This window comes from Moschus berezovskii, chromosome 10 (genome assembly GCF_049115385.1).
Source record: "Moschus berezovskii isolate FMDL1 chromosome 10, NW_MosBer_1.0, whole genome shotgun sequence".
In the NCBI taxonomy this organism is placed as follows: domain Eukaryota; kingdom Metazoa; phylum Chordata; class Mammalia; order Artiodactyla; family Moschidae; genus Moschus; species Moschus berezovskii.
This window is the reverse complement of record NC_142469.1, coordinates 39,478,702-39,501,727: the sequence shown is the minus strand read 5'-3', so window position 1 is coordinate 39,501,727 and position 23,026 is coordinate 39,478,702. Positions and strand designations below refer to the sequence as shown.

At 39.1% G+C, this 23,026-nt stretch overlaps 1 protein-coding gene across 7 annotated transcripts in view; it reads left to right on the top strand.

Moving 5' to 3' along the window:
* DSE (dermatan sulfate epimerase) overlaps window positions 1–10,911 on the top strand; it is a 76,887-nt gene extending 65,976 nt beyond the window's left edge. For 6 of the 7 annotated variants that reach the window (XM_088840599.1, XM_088840597.1, XM_055433153.2 and 3 more), the window contains 3 exons: window positions 3,010–3,249; window positions 6,014–6,221; window positions 8,965–10,911. In XM_088840599.1, coding sequence (XP_088696725.1) covers window positions 3,010–3,249; window positions 6,014–6,221; window positions 8,965–10,726 — 2,210 coding nt within the window. In that variant the 3' untranslated portion in view covers window positions 10,727–10,911. The remainder of the gene's footprint in view (window positions 1–3,009; window positions 3,250–6,013; window positions 6,222–8,964) is intronic. The other variant, XM_088840602.1, reaches the window with a different exon arrangement.
* The last annotated feature ends 12,115 nt before the right edge of the window (window positions 10,912–23,026 follow it).

Sequence of the window (23,026 nt, the reverse complement as noted above, 5' to 3'; positions counted from 1 at the left end):
GCCTAAGTTTCTTCCTTGTCATATCAACCATCACTTTCAATTAGGTCTTAGAGGAAAGGAAACTAAAATTAATTGAGCATGTGGCATGTACTAATCCTAACCCATATTTTATTTAATTCTCACATCAGTTATATAAGGTAGCTGTGCTTTGGACCCAATTCTAGCCAAATTCAAACTTCATTGTCTTTCCACTATATTTTGTTGCCTTTCTGAAAATAAAAATTCAATTTATAGTAACTTAAGGAAAGCTTGACTAAGAGTGTAAATTTTTGGCCTCTACTCTCACGAATACAAACTGGATTTTAAAAGTGAAAAAGTAAGCCACATGAACACCTACCATCAGACCATTTATAAATCCTCAGGCCTGTGGAAAGATAGCATCATGAATTGGTGGAAAGAACCCTAGAGTGAGCTGGATGGTAGCCCAGGGCCTTGGATTTTAGTCTAGTACAGTTTAATTCCCTTAGATAAAATTTAGTTCTTTACCAGCAGGAATAGAGCTTATTTCTTCATTCTGCACAGTAGATAAAATTGTTCCAGATAATAAACAGGCACCTAAAATATTGGCCCGAATTGGATCACAATTTGTATTTGGCCTTGGCAGGAGTTTTCACGTGCATTTGTTTTCGGAGTAAAGTCATGGTTTGCTCTGGGATGCAGTCTTCCAGGGCTTTTCCACAAGCAGCGCCCACACGGATGAGAAGAGGAAAAGGAGTGCAGTCCCTGGTCCTTCATTTCTCTGTTAGTCATCAGGCTTACAGCCCCGGCTTTCTCAGCTCCTCGCTCTCACTCTAGGAGCTACCTTGGCCACACTGCACTGATAATTCCATGTGCTCAGAGCAGCCTTGTAGATCCTGACTGTGGTAGCTTTGTCAGGTGTAGCTCCCACTCAATTCACAGGACATCTCAGCAGTGGGAGAATTAGGATTTGGTGGCTCAGTTGGTAAGGAATCCACCTACAGTGCAGGAGACCTGGATTCAATCCCTGGGTGGAGATCTCCTGGAGAAGGGAATGGCTACCCACTCCAGTATTCTTGCCTGGGGAATTCCACAAGATAGAAGAGTCTGGTGGGCTATACTCCATGGGGTAACAAAGAGTTGGACACAACTGAAGTGAACTAACACTTTCACTTTCTGTTCTGCTAACCCAGTCTGAGGCTTGGTACAGAGGGCCCGCAGGATCACATGTATTCAGTTTACAAATCAACTGGAAAGAAGACAGAAATGAAATGTTTAAATGATTACACCATACTTGTAATAAGACCATGGAATGAGATAAAGAGTATCATGAAGTTATGATTAAATATCAAATGAGTGTATTCAGTTTGTGTTCAGGAAAACAAGTTTCTTGAGATGGTTCATAGAACTTTGAAGGGTAGATAGGATATGGATAAGTGAAAATAAGGAGAAATCCAGGCAAAATGTATGGGTGATGGAAAAAACACAGGCAGAACATTAGTAACAACAATATTGGTACCTCCTATGGATAGATTTGAGGTTTACAAAGGTAGACATTACCTCATCTCTCCTGGATAGAGTTTTTTAGAAGGGAAAAATAAGGACAATCAGGTAATGAAATATATGAGGAACAATTAAATAGCAGTCCTGATTTTAAACATCAGTCACATTGGTGTTTGGCTGGAGATGGAGGATACAGATGAGGAAAAAGATGAAGATGATTGGGATTTAAACCCTAATAATTGGAAAATGGAAATTAAAACCTATCCAGAAGGCTGGTATGTCAGGTGTGGAGCTGGATGGGAGAAGGGGCCCAGTGCACAGCAGAGCCTGAGAATGGTGCCCGCCATGAGATGAGATCTGGGACTTACTTAGGCTGGGACTTTGGCTTTAGGCTGGGACACATCTGGTGGTACCTGGGCCTCTGGAAGCCCACATCTAGTAGGCCAAGGTAGAGGGTTCAGCATGGATGACCATGCACATGTCTATGGGAAAGAAATAACAAAAGTCTACTCACATTAGGAGACTGGGAGCTTAATTTGATCCTTAGGGGTTGTGTATTTTAAATATAAGCAAACAAAACAAACTTTGAAGACCTAGGTTCAGATCAAAGCTCTGTTCACTTTTAGTCATGTGCCAGAGGACAAGTCAACCTTTCTGTAATTTTGGAGAAATAGTGCATAATTGAGTTGTTTAAAGTATTAAGTAAGGTTGTGTTTGGTGCTGTGTAACTTCTAAATGCTACAAAATGTGAGGAATTGTTATTATTGCCTAAATGCTGGTTTCACAAAAATGATAGAAAAATAGCATTTCTGAGTCAAAAGCGTTTTATAAAATATTTTAGACCTTTAATTCTCAGTTGGGGAAAATGAAAACAGTGGCAGGTGAAGAAGTACTTGAACAAAATCATGTAGCTCATTTTTGGCAGACTTGGGACTCCCAGTTGATTTTTGTCACCTTTAGGTCACCACTCCAATGGTCTCCCCACCCCTCTGTGCCGCCTTGTCCGATGCTGTGACATCTAAAAGCACATAAAGGACAAGATACTGTTTTCTAAGAACAGGATAAGTGGGAGACTGTTCACTTAGCATTTCTAGAATTTGCAGCTTATTACATATTCTGTAAAATAATGGTAACAGTTGTTGTGAAGTGGAAAACTTCAAAAATATTTTCAGTTGGTATATTTTAGACAAATTGAATAAAAGTCTCAATATACAGATCTTTTCTTGCAGGCATGAAGTATGTCAATTTGTAACCTCAGATGTGGTGTGATTTCAATTTATTAAAGATTATTAAATTACTGATACTTATGTAAAGGTTTGCCTTTAATTAATGAATGACCTGTATCAAGAACTTATTAATTTAAATCATGGACTCATCATAAACCTGGGTTAGCAAGATGCTGTTTATAACGTTGATAAGTGAGAATTTTACAAAGCTGTATTTGCAGTATAAAGTAGTCAGATAACTAAGAGGGTTTAATTTGGCCATATTTTTGTTTCTGCTTTGTTACATCCTTACTCATTGTTTTCATGTGTTTTCATCCTTTAGGGTACCTTCAGGAAGCTTACTTATGGACCAAACAAGTTCTGACCATCATGGAGAAGTCTCTGGTCTTGCTCCGAGAGGTGACAGATGGCTCCCTCTATGAAGGAGTTGCATATGGCAGCTACACCACTAGATCACTCTTCCAGTATATGTTTCTTGTTCAAAGGCACTTTGACATCAACCACTTTGGCCACCCATGGCTTAAACAACACTTTGCATTTATGTATAGAACCATTCTGCCAGGTACAGTGAAGACTTAGAAGTGAAAAAAACATTGAACTGTTATAATTTTTATGATTATGAAGATGGGCTAGATTAAGAAATGTGGGATTTGAGCCATATTGAGGTTAAAGGGATTTTTTTTTTAATCAAAGAATTTAAGAGTTATATAGCCAAGAATATTTTGGACGTTAATGTGAGGATTTGTGATTTAAATATTACAAAACGTAGAGTATAACAGATCAAATATAATTTGTAGTCCCATAGTACATTTATTTTTGTGTGCATACAAACTTGGGTACATATACAAACTCTTTTTTCATGTATCTGAAAATGTCAATATTTATGATTACATGTTATTTTCCTTTATGTGTAAATCTTAATCCTTTTTTTTTTTTTTTTTAGTTTTAAATTTTTTCTTCTAAACTATACAGACATGATTCAAAAGAGAGATTACACTTGGAGGTTTAGTATTCTCTTTAAATATTTTTGGGTTTGATCCCAGGGTCAGGAAGATCCCCTGGAGAAGAGAATGGCTATCCACTCCAGTATTCTTGCCTGGAGAATTCCATGGATGAGGAGCCTGGTGGGCAATAGTCCATATTGAAATAAATGGTATAAAATATAGAAAGCTAACCAAAAAATGAATACTCTTGCCTAGAAAATCCCATGGACGGAGGAGCCTGGTGGGCTGCAGTCCATGGGGTCACTACGAGTCAGATATGACTGAGCGACTTCACTTTCCCTTTTCACTTTCACACACTGGAGAAGGAAATGGCAACCCACTCCAGTGTTCTTGCCTGGAGAATCCCAGGGACGGGGGAGCCTGATGGGCTGCCATCTTTGGGGCACACAGAGTCGGACACGACTGAAGTGACTTAGCAGCATGAAACTTCTAATTTCTTGTTGTTATGTGGTAAGCATTTAAGTAAGCATTTTAAGAGAACTAGCTTTTAAGAGAGAAGCCTTTTATTCTCACTAAATTCATTTCTAGGACAGACTATAACTCTGCTTACTTCTAAACAGGAGTAAATTTTCATCAGGATGGTTTTTTCCCCAGTGAAATGCAATTTTTAGTTAAGTTATTCTAGACCTACAGCAAACAATCCAGGTTTTAAACCTTTTTGCTCTGGTTATATACACATGGATTGGATAGAACCTCCGTTATTACATTAGTTATCAAAAAAATACTACAGAGTCCCCAGAAGAACCATGTTATGATTTGGTTTAGACTCACATTCAGAACCCTATTGTTTTATTGCTTATCCTTGAGCATTCAAGAGAGGCCTCTTGTTTCTTTGTTTATCTTGGTAAACACAGGCCATCTAAAGCAAGGGCCTTTAAGGAGCCTCAAAGCTTTGTAATTTGATCTGAGATCTAATAATCCTCCACATTGGGGCTTTGACTTGCTGTGAACTGTGTATATGGCTGCTTCCTAAGGTGGAAAAGACAATATAATCACCTTTAAGTAGAGAATTCATGTGTTTGTTTCAGTTAGTGAAACAACCTTTATTGACCATTGATGTGCCAGGCACTATCATAGGCAAGGGATTCAAAGAGTAATAAGACATACCATCTGCTTTTAAGATACTCACAGATTAGCAGAAGATTCAGAAAGTCACAATTTATAATAAGATTTACTTGGACAAGCATTTACTAAACTGGCAGGAGCAAAAACATTAGCTATAAATTATGTAAATACGATCATGCAGGCATTTTTAGAAGGGATTCTGTGTCAAGTCAATCTGTTCTCAACAACTTTTTTTTCCTTTACACTATCTATTCTAGTAACAATTATTCCTGTCTGAACCAGAGTTTTCTCCCATTATTCTTTTTCAAGGATGCCTGGAGTATATCTGTTCTTACTTGCTTCTGTTTTTCTGACCTATTCCAGTATGATCTTTACATTTTTTTCTCTGTTCTTCAACTTTTGACAGTACATGTGGGCAGGATCTTCTCTGGGAATGGTTTTGTTTTCTTCCTACAGGTACTCAGTTTCTCCCCTAAACCTTCTAATTTCTACTGTTGTTCATTCGCTAAGTCATGTCTGACTCTTTGCGACTCCGTGGCCTGCAGCAAGCCAGGATTCCCTGTCCTTCATTATCTCGTGGAGTTTCAGGTTCATGTCCATTGTGATGCCATCCAACCATTGTCATCCTCTGCCACTGTCTTCTCCTTTTGCCCTCAATCTTTCCCAGCATCGTGGTCTTTTCCAATGAGTTGGCTCTTGGCATCATGTGGCCAAAGTATTGAAGCTTCAACTTCAACAGCAGTCCTTCCAGTGAATATTCAGGGTTGATTTCCTTTAGGATTATCAACTGGTTTGATCTACTCTCAAGTGTCTTCTCTACTTCTGTACTGAATGCCAAATTGAAACACTTTATGTTATTATCTTGGCCTGGGATGTGGGATGTGTTGGTGGAAAAGCTAGTGCTCATTCCAGGTTCAGGGACTCACCATGCACAAGAGGATAGTTAGCCCATGTATCCATGCAAGTATAATTGCGTATGGTATGGACACTGAAAAATAAGGAAGCTGAGCAACGTAATCATTCCATTACCAATGACAAGTTGCCATGTAACAAACTTATACATAAGGTTTGTGGAAGACCTTTGGAAGGATTCTGATTAATTGGGGTAGAGCAAAGGGATCATGATTCTGTTTCTTATTTTTATCCTAGAAGACAGTTGATTCCAGTTTGCAACAAAGATTCAGAATCATTGTTTGGGGTTTTATGGAAGTACATAGTTTTAAATTTATCTTAATTCTGTCAAACATCTTTCCTCAGGGTTTCAAAGAACTGTGGCTATTGCAGACTCAAATTACAACTGGTTTTATGGTCCGGAAAGCCAGTTAGTGTTCTTGGATAAATTTGTCATGCGTAACGGCAGTGGCAACTGGTTGGCTGACCAAATCAGAAGGAACCGTGTGGTGGAAGGTCCAGGGACGCCGTCCAAAGGGCAGCGCTGGTGTACTCTTCACACGGAATTTCTCTGGTATGCTACATTGTACTGGCCTGAAAGAGAAATTGTACCCAGGGGCACCGTGTGTTAAATTTTTTTGCATTAAAAAAGAAAAACTCAGCTCTCCATGCCACCTTCGCACTCACAGCTTCTGTTCAGTTCACATTGCAGTTTTGAGACTCTGTTAGAAACATTTCCTTTCATTTAAGATCTAATTACTGTTTGCTGTTTTTGCTTTTCTTGTATTAGAGATATCCTTGGCTCACACAGTTTCATAGATATGCATGTTTTGATTTACATCGTTTATGAAATCATCTAAAGAGAAAACCCACAAAATTTAGATCTAGTTTTTCTGATAAGCACACCTCAGGGGAAAAAAAGGTAGTAAAATGTTTTGTTTTGGTAAATGGAGCATTATAATCTTCTAATAGCAAAGCTGTTACTAAATTTTCAAAACTATTTAAAAGTGTTTGACAGTATTTGACAGTTTCACTTTGATAATAAAAGAACCATGTAATTTTTTTTGCCTTAATCTTTTAAGCCTAGAAAGAGCAGCCAGGGTCTTCTTTTTTAAAGTACTGCCAAATACATTGTTGGCATCCAATAAATTAAAATTAAAATAAAAGTTACAGAGAATTGGTTAATCATTAATCCCTGATGTCTTTTCAAGCTATTGAAATTTGCATTCAACTCCAAAGTAAGCTTGCATGGTTTGATTGCTTCTTTTCATTAAAAAAAAAAAAAAATTTAAACAATTAAGAGGAAGAAAAATGTTAGTTGAGTGATAACTGTCATAGTTTAACCATCATTTTTAAAAACAATCTTCACAGATGAACTGCATATATTAATATGTAGCCTTTCCTGACTCCATTTAGGGGTACGAAATAATTACTTAATAGTGTCTTCACTTACCCATAAATAAACAACCAAGAGAATTCTATAAAGTTGCTTCTAGGAATCAGATTAATGGTAAGTCTAACTTGGTTCAGAATGTGCCTTTACGGGAATATGAAAACTGACTGAGGGATTTCCCTGGTGGTCTTAGTGGTTGGGGAACTAAGATCCCGCATGCCGTGTGGCCAAAAAAAAAAAAAAAGAGAGAGAGAGAAATGTAAATACCTGAAAAAATGACCAAAACCTGAGAGAAGGATGACCAGTTTACTTATATCTGGATTTGTTAAATTGCAATAATTAAGCCAACCCTCTACTCAAAGTAGAGATTTTTGATGTCTTGAAACAAACTCCAAAGCAATAGACAAAACAGCCCAAATCAAGTATCAATAAGCCGAACTCTACCACAGCTGACTGATTCACTTTAGAGACCTATCTAAAAGCTAGTACAGGTCTGCCTTTCCTCCCTAGAGCAGCAGATCATATGAACCTATCAAGGCTGTTTTCTGAAGTCACCAAAAGCAAAAGTCATCTTCATTATTATTTTTACAGCCTTTCTGAATTAAGACCTGTGTTCTTAATCACGGGTTAAGTAAGTAATGTTAATTATTGTCTTACTTTGATAATAAACCTGTATCATAAATTAAGATAAGAAATTTATTATTAAAAAAGCATGCAGATTAAAACAAAACAAAACCTTTGGATTTTTGTCTGGACTGAACAATGGGAGGAACAATCATAAATCCCCCCCACTATTAGATTGTTTCCTGAATTTCATGCATTTATATTCTTAGATATTGCATTGGCAGTAACTATTATCTAATATGTGAAATTTGACTGTATTTAAATTAATTTTTTTAGAGGGGAGGAACGTACCAAATTTGAATTTCAGTTTTTTGCAGAACAGTACTTGCTTATCACTAAGTGATTGTGCTGTGCTGTGCTTAGTCACTCAGTCGTGTTCGACGCTGTGACTCCCTGGACTGCAACACGCCAGGCTCCTCTGTCAGTGGGGATTCTCCAGGCAACAATACTGGAGTGGGTTGCCATGCCCTCCTCCAGCAGGTCTTCCCTTCCCAGGGATCAAACCCAGGTCTCCCACATTGCAGGCAGATTCTTTACCAACTGAGCCACCATGGAAGCCCAAGAATACCGGAGTAGGTAGCCTATCCCTTCTCTGGGGGATCATCCCAACCCAGGAATCAAACTGGGGTCTCCTTCATTGCAGGCAAATTCTTTTACCAGCTGAGCTACCAGAGAAGCCCACTCAAGGATTGCTAGAGTCTAAATATTTTTTTAAGACTTTTTTTTTTCATGTGGCCCATTTTTAAAGTGTTTATTGAATTTGTTACAGTATGGCATCTGTTTTGTTTTACTTTCTTGTCCACAAGGCATATGGGATCTTTGCTGTCCAGCCAGGGATTGAACCCAAACCCCCTGCATAGGAAGGTGAGGTCTTAACCACTGGACCACCAGGGAAGTCCCCAGAGTCTAAATCTTAGTGTGTGGTTTCCTAGAATAGGAGCCCCTCAACTAGAGATTTGGGTGAGCTGCTTAATTCTATGAGCCCCAGTCTCATTTGGGTGGCAGTTCTGAAATCATTAAGTGAGGAAGGTCCATATAGAGATGATCAGCAGCAGTCATTTCAGGCTCACACCCTTCACAGATGTAAAGGTACACTCGTCTCTCATTCACCAAGAACATACCTCTATTCATGCTGATTGTGCGTGGGTGTTTTCAGAAAAGTCCATAATGCAATCTACACTGCCAGTGCTCTGGATAGCATTTGTGTGTTGTTTCCTCTAGCCATGTAGCATCCCTGTTCTGATATGTCCTTTCACTTCTATCAGAAAATCATGTAATTTTAAAAAATTAACTCTTTCAGGTATGATGCCAGCTTGAAATCTGTCCCCCCTCCCGATTTTGGCACCCCAACATTGCATTACTTTGAAGATTGGGGCGTTGTGACTTACGGAAGTGCACTGCCTGCAGAAATCAATAGATCTTTCCTTTCCTTCAAGTCAGGAAAACTTGGGGGACGTGCAATATATGATATTGTCCACAGAAACAAATACAAAGACTGGATCAAAGGCTGGAGGAATTTTAATGCAGGGCATGAACATCCTGATCAAAACTCGTTTACCTTCGCTCCCAATGGTGTGCCTTTCATTACCGAGGCTCTCTACGGGCCAAAGTACACCTTCTTCAACAACGTTTTGATGTTTTCCCCAGCTGCCTCCAAGAGCTGCTTTTCTCCCTGGGAGGGCCAGGTCACAGAAGACTGTTCATCAAAATGGTCTAAATATAAGCACGACCCAGCAGCTAGCTGTCAGGGGAGAGTGGTTGCCGCAGTGGAGAAAAATGGGGTGGTTTTCATCCGAGGAGAGGGTGTGGGTGCTTATAACCCCCAGCTTCACCTGAGGAACGTTCAGAGAAATCTGATCCTTCTGCATCCGCAGCTTCTCCTTCTTGTGGATCAGATACACGTGGGAGAGGACAGCCCCTTGGAGAGGGCAGCAAGCTTCTTCCACAATGTGGATTTTCCTTTTGAGGAGACGGTGGTAGATGGGGTCCACGGAGCTCTCATCAGGCAGCGAGATGGCCTCTATAAAATGTACTGGATGGATGATACTGGCTACAGTGAGAAAGGAACCTTTGCCTCAGTGACATACCCTCGCGGCTATCCGTACAACGGGACGAACTACGTGAATGTCACCACGCACCTCCGAAGTCCCGTCACCAGGGCAGCTTACCTCTTCATAGGGCCGTCCGTCGATGTTCAGAGCTTCAGCATCCACGGAGACGCTCAGCAGCTGGATGTGTTCGTGGCCACCAGCGAGCATGCCTACGCCACTTACCTGTGGACGGGAGAGACCGCAGGGCAGTCTGCCTTTGCGCAGGTCATTGCTGACCGGCAGAAAATTCTGTTTGACCGGAGTTCAGCCATCAGGAGCAGCGTTGTCCCCGAGGTGAAGGACTACGCTGCACTGGTGGAACAGAACCTGCAGCATTTTAAGCCCGTGTTCCAGCTCCTGGAGAAGCAGATTCTGTCCCGCGTCCGGAACACAGCCAGCTTTAGGAAGACTGCCGAGCGCCTGCTGAGATTTTCAGATAAGAGACAGACCGAGGAGGCCATCGACAGGATTTTTGCCATATCGCAGCAGCAGCAGCAGCAGCAGAGCAAGTCCAGGAAGAACCGAAGGGGAGGCAAGCGCTATAAATTTGTGGATGCTGTCCCTGATATTTTTGCACAGATTGAAGTCAATGAAAGAAAGGTTCGTCAGAAAGCTCAGATTTTAGCACAGAAAGAACTGCCCGTAGATGAAGATGAAGAAATGAAAGACCTTTTAGATTTTGCAGACATAACATACGAGAAACACAAAAATGGTGATGTGATGAACGGCCAGTTTGGCCAGGCTCGGATGGTGACAACGACTCACAGCAGAGCCTCGGCGCTGTCCGCGTCCTACACCAGACTGTTTCTGATTCTCAACATTGCTATTTTCTTTGTCATGTTGGCAATGCAACTGACTTATTTCCAGAGGGCCCAGAGTCTTCATGGCCAAAGATGTCTCTATGCAGTCCTTCTAATAGATAGCTGTATTTTATTATGGTTGTATTCTTCTTGTTCCCAATCACAGTGTTAGTATTGAAACTATAAGTGGCTTGATTGTTTTGTGGTCACAAGTCTATGCAAAAAAAAAAAGAAAAGAAAAATTCATTGCCCTAGTTTATTACTGGATTTTTTTTTTTTTTTTTCAGATTCTTTCAACAAATTAAGGGGAAAGTACTTCCACACAAGGAATCAGGGACATGGAGAACTCAGTATGCATAGAGGCAAAGAATTAGGAATAAGGGTAGCTTGATTGTCACACGGAGTTTCTGGAAATGTTTGGCTTGGCTGAATTAAGAATCCATATAATACTACTCTTAAAAGAACAAAAAGTCTGGTTTTAAGTACTGTTTCTTCTTAAGAGAAAGAGACTTAGATAGAATTGGATTTTATTAATATTAATTTAATGCTATTAGCACTCTCCAGATACTATTTTATGGAAAGACTGAGGCACACAATTCTGAAAAATACAGAAAGTTTTTTAATGTTTTAATCATGTTGAAAATAAATGTTGGTAAGTCCTGGTTATGATGGTGTCAACTTCCTTGGAGAAAAATTCATGTGAATAACTGTCTGCATATTGGGTTACTGTTCAGATAACATGGTAAAGTGATGGCGAAAGGTTGTTAAAAACTCGAGATATATCTCCAGCAGAAAACATATATAGTGAATGAACATTTCTTTGATGATGTTGATTTCTGCATACACATAATTGACTGCTTTTATACATCCATTGGTTGGTCAATAAGTAAAACAATTACAGGTAACTTAATTTCCTATTTTCCTTCTATGGAAAACTGTTACAGACCCAATGACTAACTTCAAAATAAAATATTTTATATTTGACTGTTGATTTCAATACCAAAGAAGATGGGGAAGCTAAAATTTGAATATAATTCTCATGTTTTATTAATAGAAAACTTTCTCTAAGTTTATTTTGCTAAATAAACATCATAATTGTGATTTTTCTTCAGTGTCTTTCTTTTTTCCATTCCATTTCCATTCCATTCAACATGTATTTAACAGTTTTGAAATCTTTGAAGAAAACTGTTTATTTGAACTTCTGTTAATTAAGAATAAGTTGGAATAAGCAAAATAAGTTGCTTATTTTCTTTTTTGTTGTTTAAACATATTTTAAACAGTTACACAAAAGCCAAATTCTGATATTTAGGTAATGTCAAACTTTAAAAAACGATTTTTAAAATTGTATTTAATTAATTAAATAAGAGCAAGGGCTCCTCTGTGGTTGCAGTGTGGGGGCTTCTCATTGCGGTGGCTTCTCTCATTGCAGAGCACAGGCTCGAGGGCACTCAGGCTTCTGTAGTTGTGATGCATGGGTTTAGTTGCCCTGAAACATGTGGGATCTTCCCAGACCTGGGATTGAACCAGTGTCCCCTGCATTGCAAGATGTATTCTTAACCAGTGGACCACCAGGGAAGCCCAGGACCAAACTTTTAAAACATAAAATTTTTGAATTTTGATTAAGTCTTCAGGAGGTAATAGCAGTACAGAATACTGGATATGTATTCCACAGATTGATATTTCAGCATAAGAAAATGATATACTTAAAAGGAACTTGAGTGGATTGTCTTACATTTAGCATATTTTAGTCTTCTATATTTCTCCCTCGAAAACAGAGAATATGTTTGGCTCAAGTTTATAATACAAATACATTCGCTGATACAAATCTAAGGTAATAATGACCACCTTTTCCTTGTACATGTCCTTTTGGTTCATGGAAATACTGATAAGTAACAGAAAACAAGAACATGGAGAAACTTATGAGCCCCTTTTCTCAGTTTTAATTTTGAATCTTCTTACGCTAAAAAAAAAAAAACCACAAGTCTGACTTTTCACTGTGCTTCACTCATACTGGAAATCTAGAAAATGACTTCTGAGGAAGCATTTTTTTTTTCCTTCATGGAAGAAATCTCTGGGGAGGATGTCATTACACACTGTTTGAAAGAATAATGTTTTCAAAAGAATAATGCTTCCGTTTGTCCTGCATGGATGCTGTTACGGGGTTTTAAACTTGCTTTATGTGACAGATTCTCCGTTTACTTAACCTCATTCGACATTCCTCTCTTCTACTCTTTCTCTTTCAGAAAGGATGAATTGTCTGAAATGATCAAAAGCAAATTTTGAAAAAGAGGGTAAATTGCTCTTTGAGGCTACCAAGCTAACCTGATCTCAGACCCAAAAACTCAGGCATACTTTCTCATAGAGATGAAAAGTTCCTTTTCATCTTTCCTTTTGTTTTCACTAGTTTAGGGCAGGCGGTGAATTTGTCCCCATAGCATGATCCAGTGTAATACATTAGCTCACTTAACAATGCAGTAATTGCATATCTTTAAAACAAAATTAATTACAGGATTTGTTTTCCTTCTAGTGGATCTTGTATTTATTTTAATTGGAAAGAAATTTCCACAGTCAGTGACTTAAGTGGTGAAGCAAGAAAAAAGAGGCTAAGACAGATCACAGCTCTTCATAACGAGACATGCTTTATATCAGGGGTACTGCATATTCAAATAAAACTAAGGAACTCTTTGTATCTTCCAGAAAAACAAGCGATGTAAAATCTCTCTTGAAAATGAGTAATTAATTATGGAATCTGTTTTAGCACTGCTCACTGTGAAAGGAGTATTTCAGGTTTACTGGATAACATGGGAACTTTGTTCAGAGGATTGGCAGGACTTTGAGTCCTCACCCTAAAGAAAATTTGGGCATCTTGAGCTTACAGAGCTTGTCTGTGTAGTGGAAGAGGCATGTTTCCTGGTTGGTAACTGATTAGGTTCTTAACAGCCATAATGATGGATGAGACCTATTTGCTGAGAGAAGTCTTTTGAGATCCTTGTTACAACTGTTAATAAAGTCAACTGGAAGACATTCTTAAACTGTTTTAATAATTAGAATCTATTATGTCACCTAGAATACTGAATTTAATTCTTCCACAAAGATTTTAGTCATAGTTTTTAAGAAGTACCAACTGTTCCAAGGTTACTAGAAAATAGTTTTAACATACACACTGTTTAATTTTTTAAGAAGAAAAATTTAAATTACAGCTTAACCTGTTTTTTAAAAAAAAATTTGACAGTTCACAAACCACTGCAAAAGAATTGGAAATTTCTCCAAATTTTTTAGAGCAAACAAGTTATGAAATGCTTGTATTTCTGTTACTTCAGTTCAGTTCAGTTGCTCAGTCATGTCCGACTCTTTGCGACCCCATGAATCACAGCATGCCAGGCCTCCCTGTCCATCACCAACTCCCGGAGTTCACTCAAACTCATGTCCATCGAGTCGGTGATGCCATCCAGCCATCTCATTCTCTGTCGTCCCCGTCTCCTCCCACCCCCAACCCCTCCCAGCATCAGAGTCTATTCCAGTGAGAACTTGTCACATGAGGTGGTCAAACTATTGGAGTTTCAGCTTTAGCATTAGTCCTTCCAGTGAACACCCAGGATTGATCTCCTTTAGAATGGACTGGTTGGATCTCCTTGCGGTACAAGGGACTCTCAAGAATCTTCTCCAGCACCACAGTTCAAAAGCATCAATTCTTCAGCGATCAGCTTTCTTCACAGTCCAACTCTCACATCCATACATGACCACGGGAAAAACCATAGCCTTAACTAGACCGACCTTGGTTGGCAAAGTAATGTCTCTGCTTTTTAATATGCTATCTAGGTTGGTTACAACTTTCCTTCCAATAAGAAGTAAGTGCATGTTGTTCATTAGAAATATAAATCAAGATCATCTGGGCACTTCTGAGAGTTAAAAGAGAAGCAAACAAGATTCTGAGACTGTTCTAGGAAAATTAGGACATAGGTCATCTGTGTCTTAGAGTAATTCAGGAAATAAAAGGGGCTAGGGGTGTATATGAAGATCTGAGTTCAGTGCTTAAAAAAGAAGCTTGAGATGATCTTGTCAACTACAAATTGGCACTTGCCGTTGGCTTACCTACTTATCTGCCTCATAAGGATTAAATCATGTGCTACTGCAGCTGCTGATTTTCAACACCCCCTGAAAGGAGTTCAGGGTGGAGAGCAGAAAAGAGGCACTCTATACTCGGAAAAAATTGGCAAGACAAGACTTCAGATAGTTAGATATTTTCAGGAGCTGATTTTATGAACCCAATTCTTACATCTCCCCATATCTAGAAAAGCACTAAAATCCTTCGTGGTGATGACTGTTCCTCATGACTAGCTAAGCTTCATGAGATTAGCAGAAATCTGGAAAAATATGTGCTTGATGGCAAGTATCCCTTCATCAAAATCACATATATACTGATCTTCCCCCCTGCCTCTTGGGAGCAGTTTCTCAGAGTTCTCTGGGGTGCCGTCTCCCCGACTGTAGTCCTCACATCGCCCCCGATAAAACTTAACTCACAACTCTGACGTTTTACATTTTTTTAAAGCCATCAATCTGATTGAGCCTCCAGGTACAGAAACAAACTCAAGCAAAGGGAGGTTTTATCTACTTATTCCTGTACTTTCATCACTTCTGTTGGCAAGTCACTTGATTTTTCCTCTTTATGTTTGCGTTGAGAAGAGATCAGTTTCTGCAGCTTATTTAGCTTATTGGCGTAGATAACTTATTTTTCCAGCAATGTTTCAGCTAGATATGTGCTTTACACTATATAACATTAGTGAAATACTGACAAGTTTTCAGGAAATGACAGAGAAATCATGCATTCCAATACACGGTCTAAAATTTCAGTCATCAATTATTTTAATAGGTTCAAACCCTATTACGCAAGATGTAGTTGCCATGCAAAAGATTAAAGTTGAAATTACATTATGATTTTGCTATTCTTCTTGGCAGTGCAGTTTCTTTTGGGGGGATTTCCTTTTTGTTTTCTGTAAGTTATAAGCACACATGATTGGAAAAGTAAAATAGCACCAGAAGGCTTGTATTTTTAAAAGCCTCCTGCCCTCTCCCTTTTCACTCTAGATTCCTGCTTCCCAGAAGCAGCCAATTTCAGACCATCTTAGCTGTTGGGTTCATTACATCCTTGTTTGTGTTAAAATCTAAAATTTCCTACCATTGAAAAGAGGATTTAACTCTTTCACTCACCTCCCCTTTCTTCACACTTGTTTCAGGCACCACCTGTCTTCTCACAGAGCTATCATAACTTTTGGCCCACTCTCTGAGGAATGTATTTTACTGACAGAATTTGTATTTTAAAACTATGTAAATATGACTTAAGGGCTAGCCATGTTCTTACTTCCTTTCATATACAACTTTGGTTTTCCCAGAGTTAATGATTCTTTTCTTTTTCTTCCATTTGCTTAATGGTCAAGTAACGTCATTTTATCCCCAGACTTTCCAATGTAAACCTGTATCTTATTCTGTTCAATCACATCTAAAGTCATCTGGCAGTTCTTTTTGTTCCTGGGACCATCCTTGAATGATGGTTGTCGTCAAATATTTCTCCATGATTCTGAGGATTCTTTGTGCCTCTTTTCTGTGTATATCTTTTGTTTCCTGGGCCCCGTGTTTCCTTTTTTCTTTATTAATATCTTTTTGAGATATTAATATCTCAAAATATCTCAGGTAGGATAGATATCATATCTTACCTGAGATTCCTGAGAAAGGAGGTGTGGGGAATAAAGTTTTGTCTCCTTCCATTTCTGAACAATTATTTATTCTCTCCTTCACTTGATTGATCACTTTGCCAACACTTTATTCTGGAAATAACATAGAGTTGTGAAGGCATGGCTCCATGACTTTCCAATTTCTGTTGTTGCCATTGCAAAGTCTGTTACTGAGTTTTCTCTTGGACAGAAGTTTTAACTAGAGAGAAAGTCTCTCACCTCCTTCCTGGTTAGTTCAGTGGAGAGATGTTGGAGGAGGTAGTCACTTAGTAGGCCTAAGTGTTGTGTTCTCAAAGTCGAGCGGAGAAAGGGGCTAGAGTCTCAGTGTTTGGTAAGTAGACAATATTCTCTAAGTACGTGCCTTCCCTCGGTTGTGCTTTGTCTTTAAACCACAATCCTCTTCTCAGTCCCTCTAGGGAGCCAAAGCCTCATCTTCCCTTCACGTCCAGGAGAACTCTGCCTCTGTGGTTCCATTTTCCACTCCCTTGCATTCCCACACCCACAGGCACCAATTCCTGAGCATACTTGCTGTTTTGCTGAGTGAATCGGCTTGTTGCTGTCAACTCAAATCCCATTTTCTTGCTTGTGTGGATTTCAGCCTCCTGTTTAGTTACCATTCACCCACCTATTCTCAGCTTCCACTGTCTTGTTCTATTCTTCACTCATTCACTCTGAAAATATTTTTGAGTACCCACTAAGTATGAGGCGCTCTTCTAGTGCTTAGAACACTCCATCTGTGAGTAAAATAAAGAAACATTCTGCCTTCTTGGTGCTTACCTTCTAGGAATGGGTCTGACAAATTTGCATAATTCATAAGTAAATTTTATAATCTATTAAAAACTAGTAGGTGCTGTGAGGGAAAGGGAAAGACAGGATAAGGAAATCGGAGAAGGGAAGGGTGTAATGGGTAGTCAGAATTGTCTTTACTGATGTCCTCATGACTATTCTCTTTTTCATTTTTAAAATCCCTTAAGTGGATTGCGTAGAGTTTCAGTAAGGATTATAAATTCGTTCATATCCAGTATGTGTAACTGGAAGCCCCCACACCACCTTTCAGGTGAGCTGACAAGAATGACAGTGACACGTGTTTATTGAGTACCTAGGACATGCCAGGTACTGTGTGGGGAACTGGAGATTTGGTAGAGAACAACCAAATAAAACATGGTCCTCGTGTAGTTGATGATATGAATGAGTGGGGGGCTGGGAGGAGCAAAGAGCAACAGTCAGGACGAAAATACATCCTGTCCAGTAGTGCTGAGTACTGTGGCAAACAGTCTAGATAGGAGATAATCAACTCCCTTGACTAAGTCTAGAGAGGGAATATTTAAGGCCCAGCTCATAGGCAAAACACCTGACCAAAGAAGTGTCTGTCCTGTGGGAGCGTGTTGATAAAACATGATGAATCAAGGGGCCCTGAGGATATTTGTCTCTGAGTCTCATTTACTGTAGAAGAGCAGGCTGCCTGCCTTGACTCTGCCCCAATCACCTGACTGTCCCTTAATAAACAGAAAATTGTCCAAATTTTCCTGCCATTTCTATTTTCAGCCTACTTGTCTAAGGAACTTCACCTAGACTGATGTGGCTGGAGTGCAGGGTGAGTAATAATAGAAGGTGATGGGAAAGAACACTGAGAGGGTAAAAACAGGGCTATGGAGGAGATGCTCCTTTCTTCTCTTTCCATTTAATTTTTAAAAATAACACCAGTTGGGACTTCTGTGGCAGTCCAGTGGTTGACTCCACACTTCCAACACAGAGGGTGAGGATTTGATCTTCGGCTGGATCCCACATGCCCACGGTATGGCCTAAAAATATTTTAATTAAAAAAATAAACACCAGTTGCACAAGCATTTTGAATAATCTAGGCAGTTGCAGTAACTTCTAAATGAGAAAAGTTGAAGTACTGCTTCTTCTACATGTCTAATTAGGAAGTCTTTGTTACAGAAGAATCATACGATTTCAATGGTGAATCTCAAAGGAAACATCGATGATCTGGGATGGGCTTTTGAGGCTTTGGTTTAAGGCAGACTTTTAAGGCATGAGCTTCTAAAAACACTTCAATCAGCCCATCAAGCAATGAAAAGTGATTTTAGTATATATTTATGAATTATCTTCTGAGCAAAAGCGTTCACAGTAGTTTAGGTACCTTCTTTTCCTTTCAAAGAAGTGGTAATGGCAGGATACTGGAAATACCTTTCTGTCTGAGGGGAACATCTTGTTAATTTCCCCTACTTTCCATTTGTTTCCCATTTTTCAGCATTTATTATTTACCACTTTTAAAATTTTGCCCAGGATAAGAGACAACAGGTGAAAGAAAAGAAATTCCCATGTATTGCCCTCCTGTGAGATATTCTTGATCTTAGCTCCCTCACCCCACTCTCTGAGGAATTTATTTTACTGACAGAAGAACAAATCCATGACATTTGTTAGGGTTCTGAGAATTCTTAGAGCCCTGTGTATATTTAAAGCTCTTTTCTTAATACAAAAAATAAATTGAAGAGAGGAAAATATGATTATTTTGAAAGATGAATTCACAGAACTTTTTGTCAAAGATGAAAATTAATTGCAATAATAATTTAAAACATTGCTGTTATTGAATACTGCCCTTGAGTCACACTTAAGAGACATAAAGAGATGATTAAAATTGCTGCTCCATCTGTCTTCCTCGCTGGACTACACTCGAACTACACTCTCTTGCTTATTGTATACATGTGGTTCTGACACAGTACCTGGCACATATATGGTACCTAGAAGATACTTGATGAATTGATTGACTGAATAAATGAACGGAGCACAGAAGAGAGCAGCCTCCCAAGACCTTAACATACAAAGCTCCAGCTCTTACCGTGAGCTGATATCATTAACCTCCCACACATTAGGTCCTGGAGCTGTTTCAACATGGTCATCTCTGGGTTATGTGGTGGCCCTCAAAATCAATCTTCAGGACAGGGTACATGAGAAAGACAGATGTGAACAAGATACGCTTGCAGCTGCTCTATGGCCATTACACATATGGTGGTCCCACATGGGACTGAAAGCCCAGATGTCAAAGCACAACTTAAAATAACACACCATTAGTATGGGATGTTGTAAACCACCAGTAATCAGCGGACTCTTGCTAAGCTTCAGCTATTATCTGTGAGAATGCCTTTTGAGTTCGTGTCATTGTGCAATCTAGGGAACGAGGCTATGCCAGCACAGCTGACTTCCTAGAGAACATAGGACAATGTGGAGTGAGCACCAGGAATGTGGGCAGGCAGTGTGACTGCGAGGGTGGGTTATTCATCTGGCTTTACAGCCACACCTACACTGTGGTGAGTCACACCTTGGCACCTCGGGGTACACCCGACTTCCTGAAAAAGACTGGCAAGGGGAGGATCTTGTATAAGTTATTGCATGTTTTCCTCTGTTTCTAAATAGTTTCTGTGTTGCCTAGTGGATGTTTTAAGAGCCTTATAGATGAGAGGACCATTGTGAATTCACTGCTGAGGAGAGGTCATTTCTTATTTAAAAAAATAATTTAGATGCAAGAGGAAGAAATAGGGAATGAAAGAGTATTTGATAAATTTTATGGGTTTTTTTAAAGTAAGACATAAAGAGCCCACACGCTAGGCTTATTTTATAAAATGTGCTAAGATTCTTGAAAACATTGCCTAATCCATGTTTATACAGCTATTATATTAAAGCATATGGATGGCAATGATGATAATAGGCAAGAACTCTGCACACATCTGCACACTGATTCTGTAAGGACGGAAGGAAGATGCTAGCTACAGCACCATCTTATAAAGTAGGAAGCTAGCCCCAGAGAGGTTAAGGAATGTGACCAGAGCCACACAGCTTGCAATTTTCATGGGCTAGTGCATGAAGTTCAATATAAAACAATGTTTTACTATTTGCCTTTAATTATTTGGAATGTTCAAAGTACCCCATTATAATTGTTCAAACTATTGAGTTGTAGTTATATCAAACATATTTTGATATACAAATATTTTTCCTTTAATCTTGTGAAACTGAAAAAAGTAAGCAAATTTTTTTTTTGTCAAAGTAGATTTTTTAAAATAAGACAAACTAAAGGACATCCCTATAATTTATTTTAAAAAATAAGTTGGTAATATTTCCACATCCAGTCTTTATTACTTCATCACTCTGCCCTCATTTTAGAAAAGAGAAAACTGGGACTCAAATCATCAAATAATAATGAAGAACATCTCCATAATTTAGAAATCACTACAACTCTGTCATAGTTCAGGACCCTGCAGGATGGTTTACAGAGAGTATAAGCTAGACAATCAGCTCAAACTCAGACTTATTTTTTTCTAGTTTCATCCTGCACTCAAATTGTGAGTTATTTTGACTCTTCCAAAGTAGAAGAGTTTCATAAACATAAAACAAATTATTTACCAATTTCTTCACTTCCATCTTTAATTTAGTATTGTTTCCTGGATTTTTACTTTAGTCATAGGTGCTTACGGTTTTTCAGGTGGTTGAAATCAATAAGTCATTGTAAAACTAGTGCTTTTGGTTGGCTGGCCTCTACAAAATAAGCCACCTTTTCCTAAAGATGACAAAGATTTGGGTGAAGTAACTATTGACAAGTATGGAGATATAGAGAAAACTAAAAAATATTTCTTTCACAAACAATACATCTCTTAGACTTCCAATCCTTTGTCACACTGAATTTTTTTTAAACCCCAGCCTTATATAGAAGAAGAAAAATGGAACTTTTGTCTTCTGTTTTGACAGATTCTCAGAATTCTCTATTTTTCACTTTTGATTGAATTTTTTCACTTCTTGATTGAGTGTTTATATTTTTGGAGACCATGACTGTTTCTTTACAAGGCTAGAGCTGTGTGTTATAGAATGTTAGAGTTAAAAGGGACCCCAAAGATGGTCTAGTCCAGCCCTCCCGTTTTACTGTTGAGGAAATACCTTGCTTCGCGCGTCTTCACTTTAGCGCAGGTGAAGCACTAAATCATCTTTGCTTATTTTGACTTTTCTACTGCTAGTTGGACCATCCCCAGGTTGGGGAATAAGGTTTATGATGCCATCAATATGACTGTTGGATTGTTCTTCCCCAAAATAATCTCAAGTGAGTTATAGACTTAAATTTTTGAATTATATTGATTTATCTTTGAATAAAGACAGCTGATAGTTTGCTTACTAAATATCTGATTCTTCCTTTGGTTCTTGTTTAGAAGAGTTAGTGAAAGTTGCTCAGTTGTGTCTGACTCTTTGTGACCCCATAGACATCCATGGAATTCTCGGCCAGAATACTGAAGTAGATAGCCTCTCCTTTCTCCAGGGGATCTTCCCAACCCAGGGATCGAACCCAGGTCTTCCGCATTCTTTACCAGCTGAGCCACAAGGGAAGCCCTTAGGCAAGTTAAGTCAAGTGTAAGTGCCCGTGGAGCACAATAAACCTATTATGTGGTGAATTAGCGCCCTCTAGCAGAAGTCTGAGTCACTGCTGTTAAAAAGTCTTTGTAAAGTGTAATCTGTGAAACTAAAATGTTCTAAACGCTGTGCTGGGTTCTTTACACTATCTCATTTTATTTTTTTAATACAAGCATTTTATGACAAAGGTTGAGACATCTCTGTAAGGAGAAAGCAAATATGCAGTGTGGTGAGGGCAACCTCAGGTGTGAGGGGAGAGTTGTAGACAGGGAATGACTGACTTTATTGAAGGATGCAGTGATGATTAAGAGGAGGAATTCTGGGAGCTCTCAGGTTAATAGGGGAGACAGAACTCTGGAAGGGACTGCTGTAATAATCACATTAGTTAATAATGATTGCAAAACTATATTATATAGAATGTGAGCAAAGAAACATTACCACTAAACTCTTGAGGTTCTGAAGGTAATTTCAATGAACAGATGACATCGGGCTGAGTATTAAAGAAGAGGAGTTTGTCAGGTGAAGAACTGGCAAATGCCATTTAAGGCAGCAAGTGAGAAGGCAGAGAATCAAAGAAGACATGTAAGTACAGGAATGTCGGGGGGCCAGTGCTGTCAGACACTGAGGTACATGGGGTGAAGTGGGGCAGAGATGGCTGGAGCAAGACTTGGAAGAGCCTCTGTGCTAACGTGGGGAGTACAGAACCTGTCCTCCTGACAACTGGGAGCACCGTGTGTTTTCAACTGGAAAATAACGTAATTAGATTTCTTTCTTTCTCTGCCTTACAAGTTGAGAAATATAATCTATGGTCAGAAGACTACTCAAACAAACATACCTTGTAAACATAATCATAAAGCAAACATTTTTGTAACCCTTATCCTGGTACAGAAATATAACTTGGAAACACCCAACCCCATCTCCCAACCCTAGTCATAATCCCACTCAAGCCCTCAAGACAACAACCACTTTTCTTGTGATTCTTTTTTTCTTTTTGAAGACCTTACTTCCCTGATGGCTTTCAGGGAAGGGTTTTTGTTTGTTTTGTTTTCTCTTAAATACAGTGTTATAAATTTTATTTATTCTTTTTGGCCGTGTTGGGTCTTCATTGCTGCAGGGGCTTTTCTCTAGCTGCTGTGAGCGGGGGCTACTCTCCAGTTGCGGTGTGCAGTATTCTCGTTGCAGTAGCTTCTCTTACTGTGGAGCTTGCTCTAGAGTTCAGACTTCAGTAGTTGCAGTCTGTGGGCTCAGTAGTTGTGGCTACCAGGCTCTAGAGCACAGGCTCAAACACTACAGCACAAGGGCTTAGTTGCTTCAAGGCATGTGGGATCTTTCAGGATTGGGGATTGACC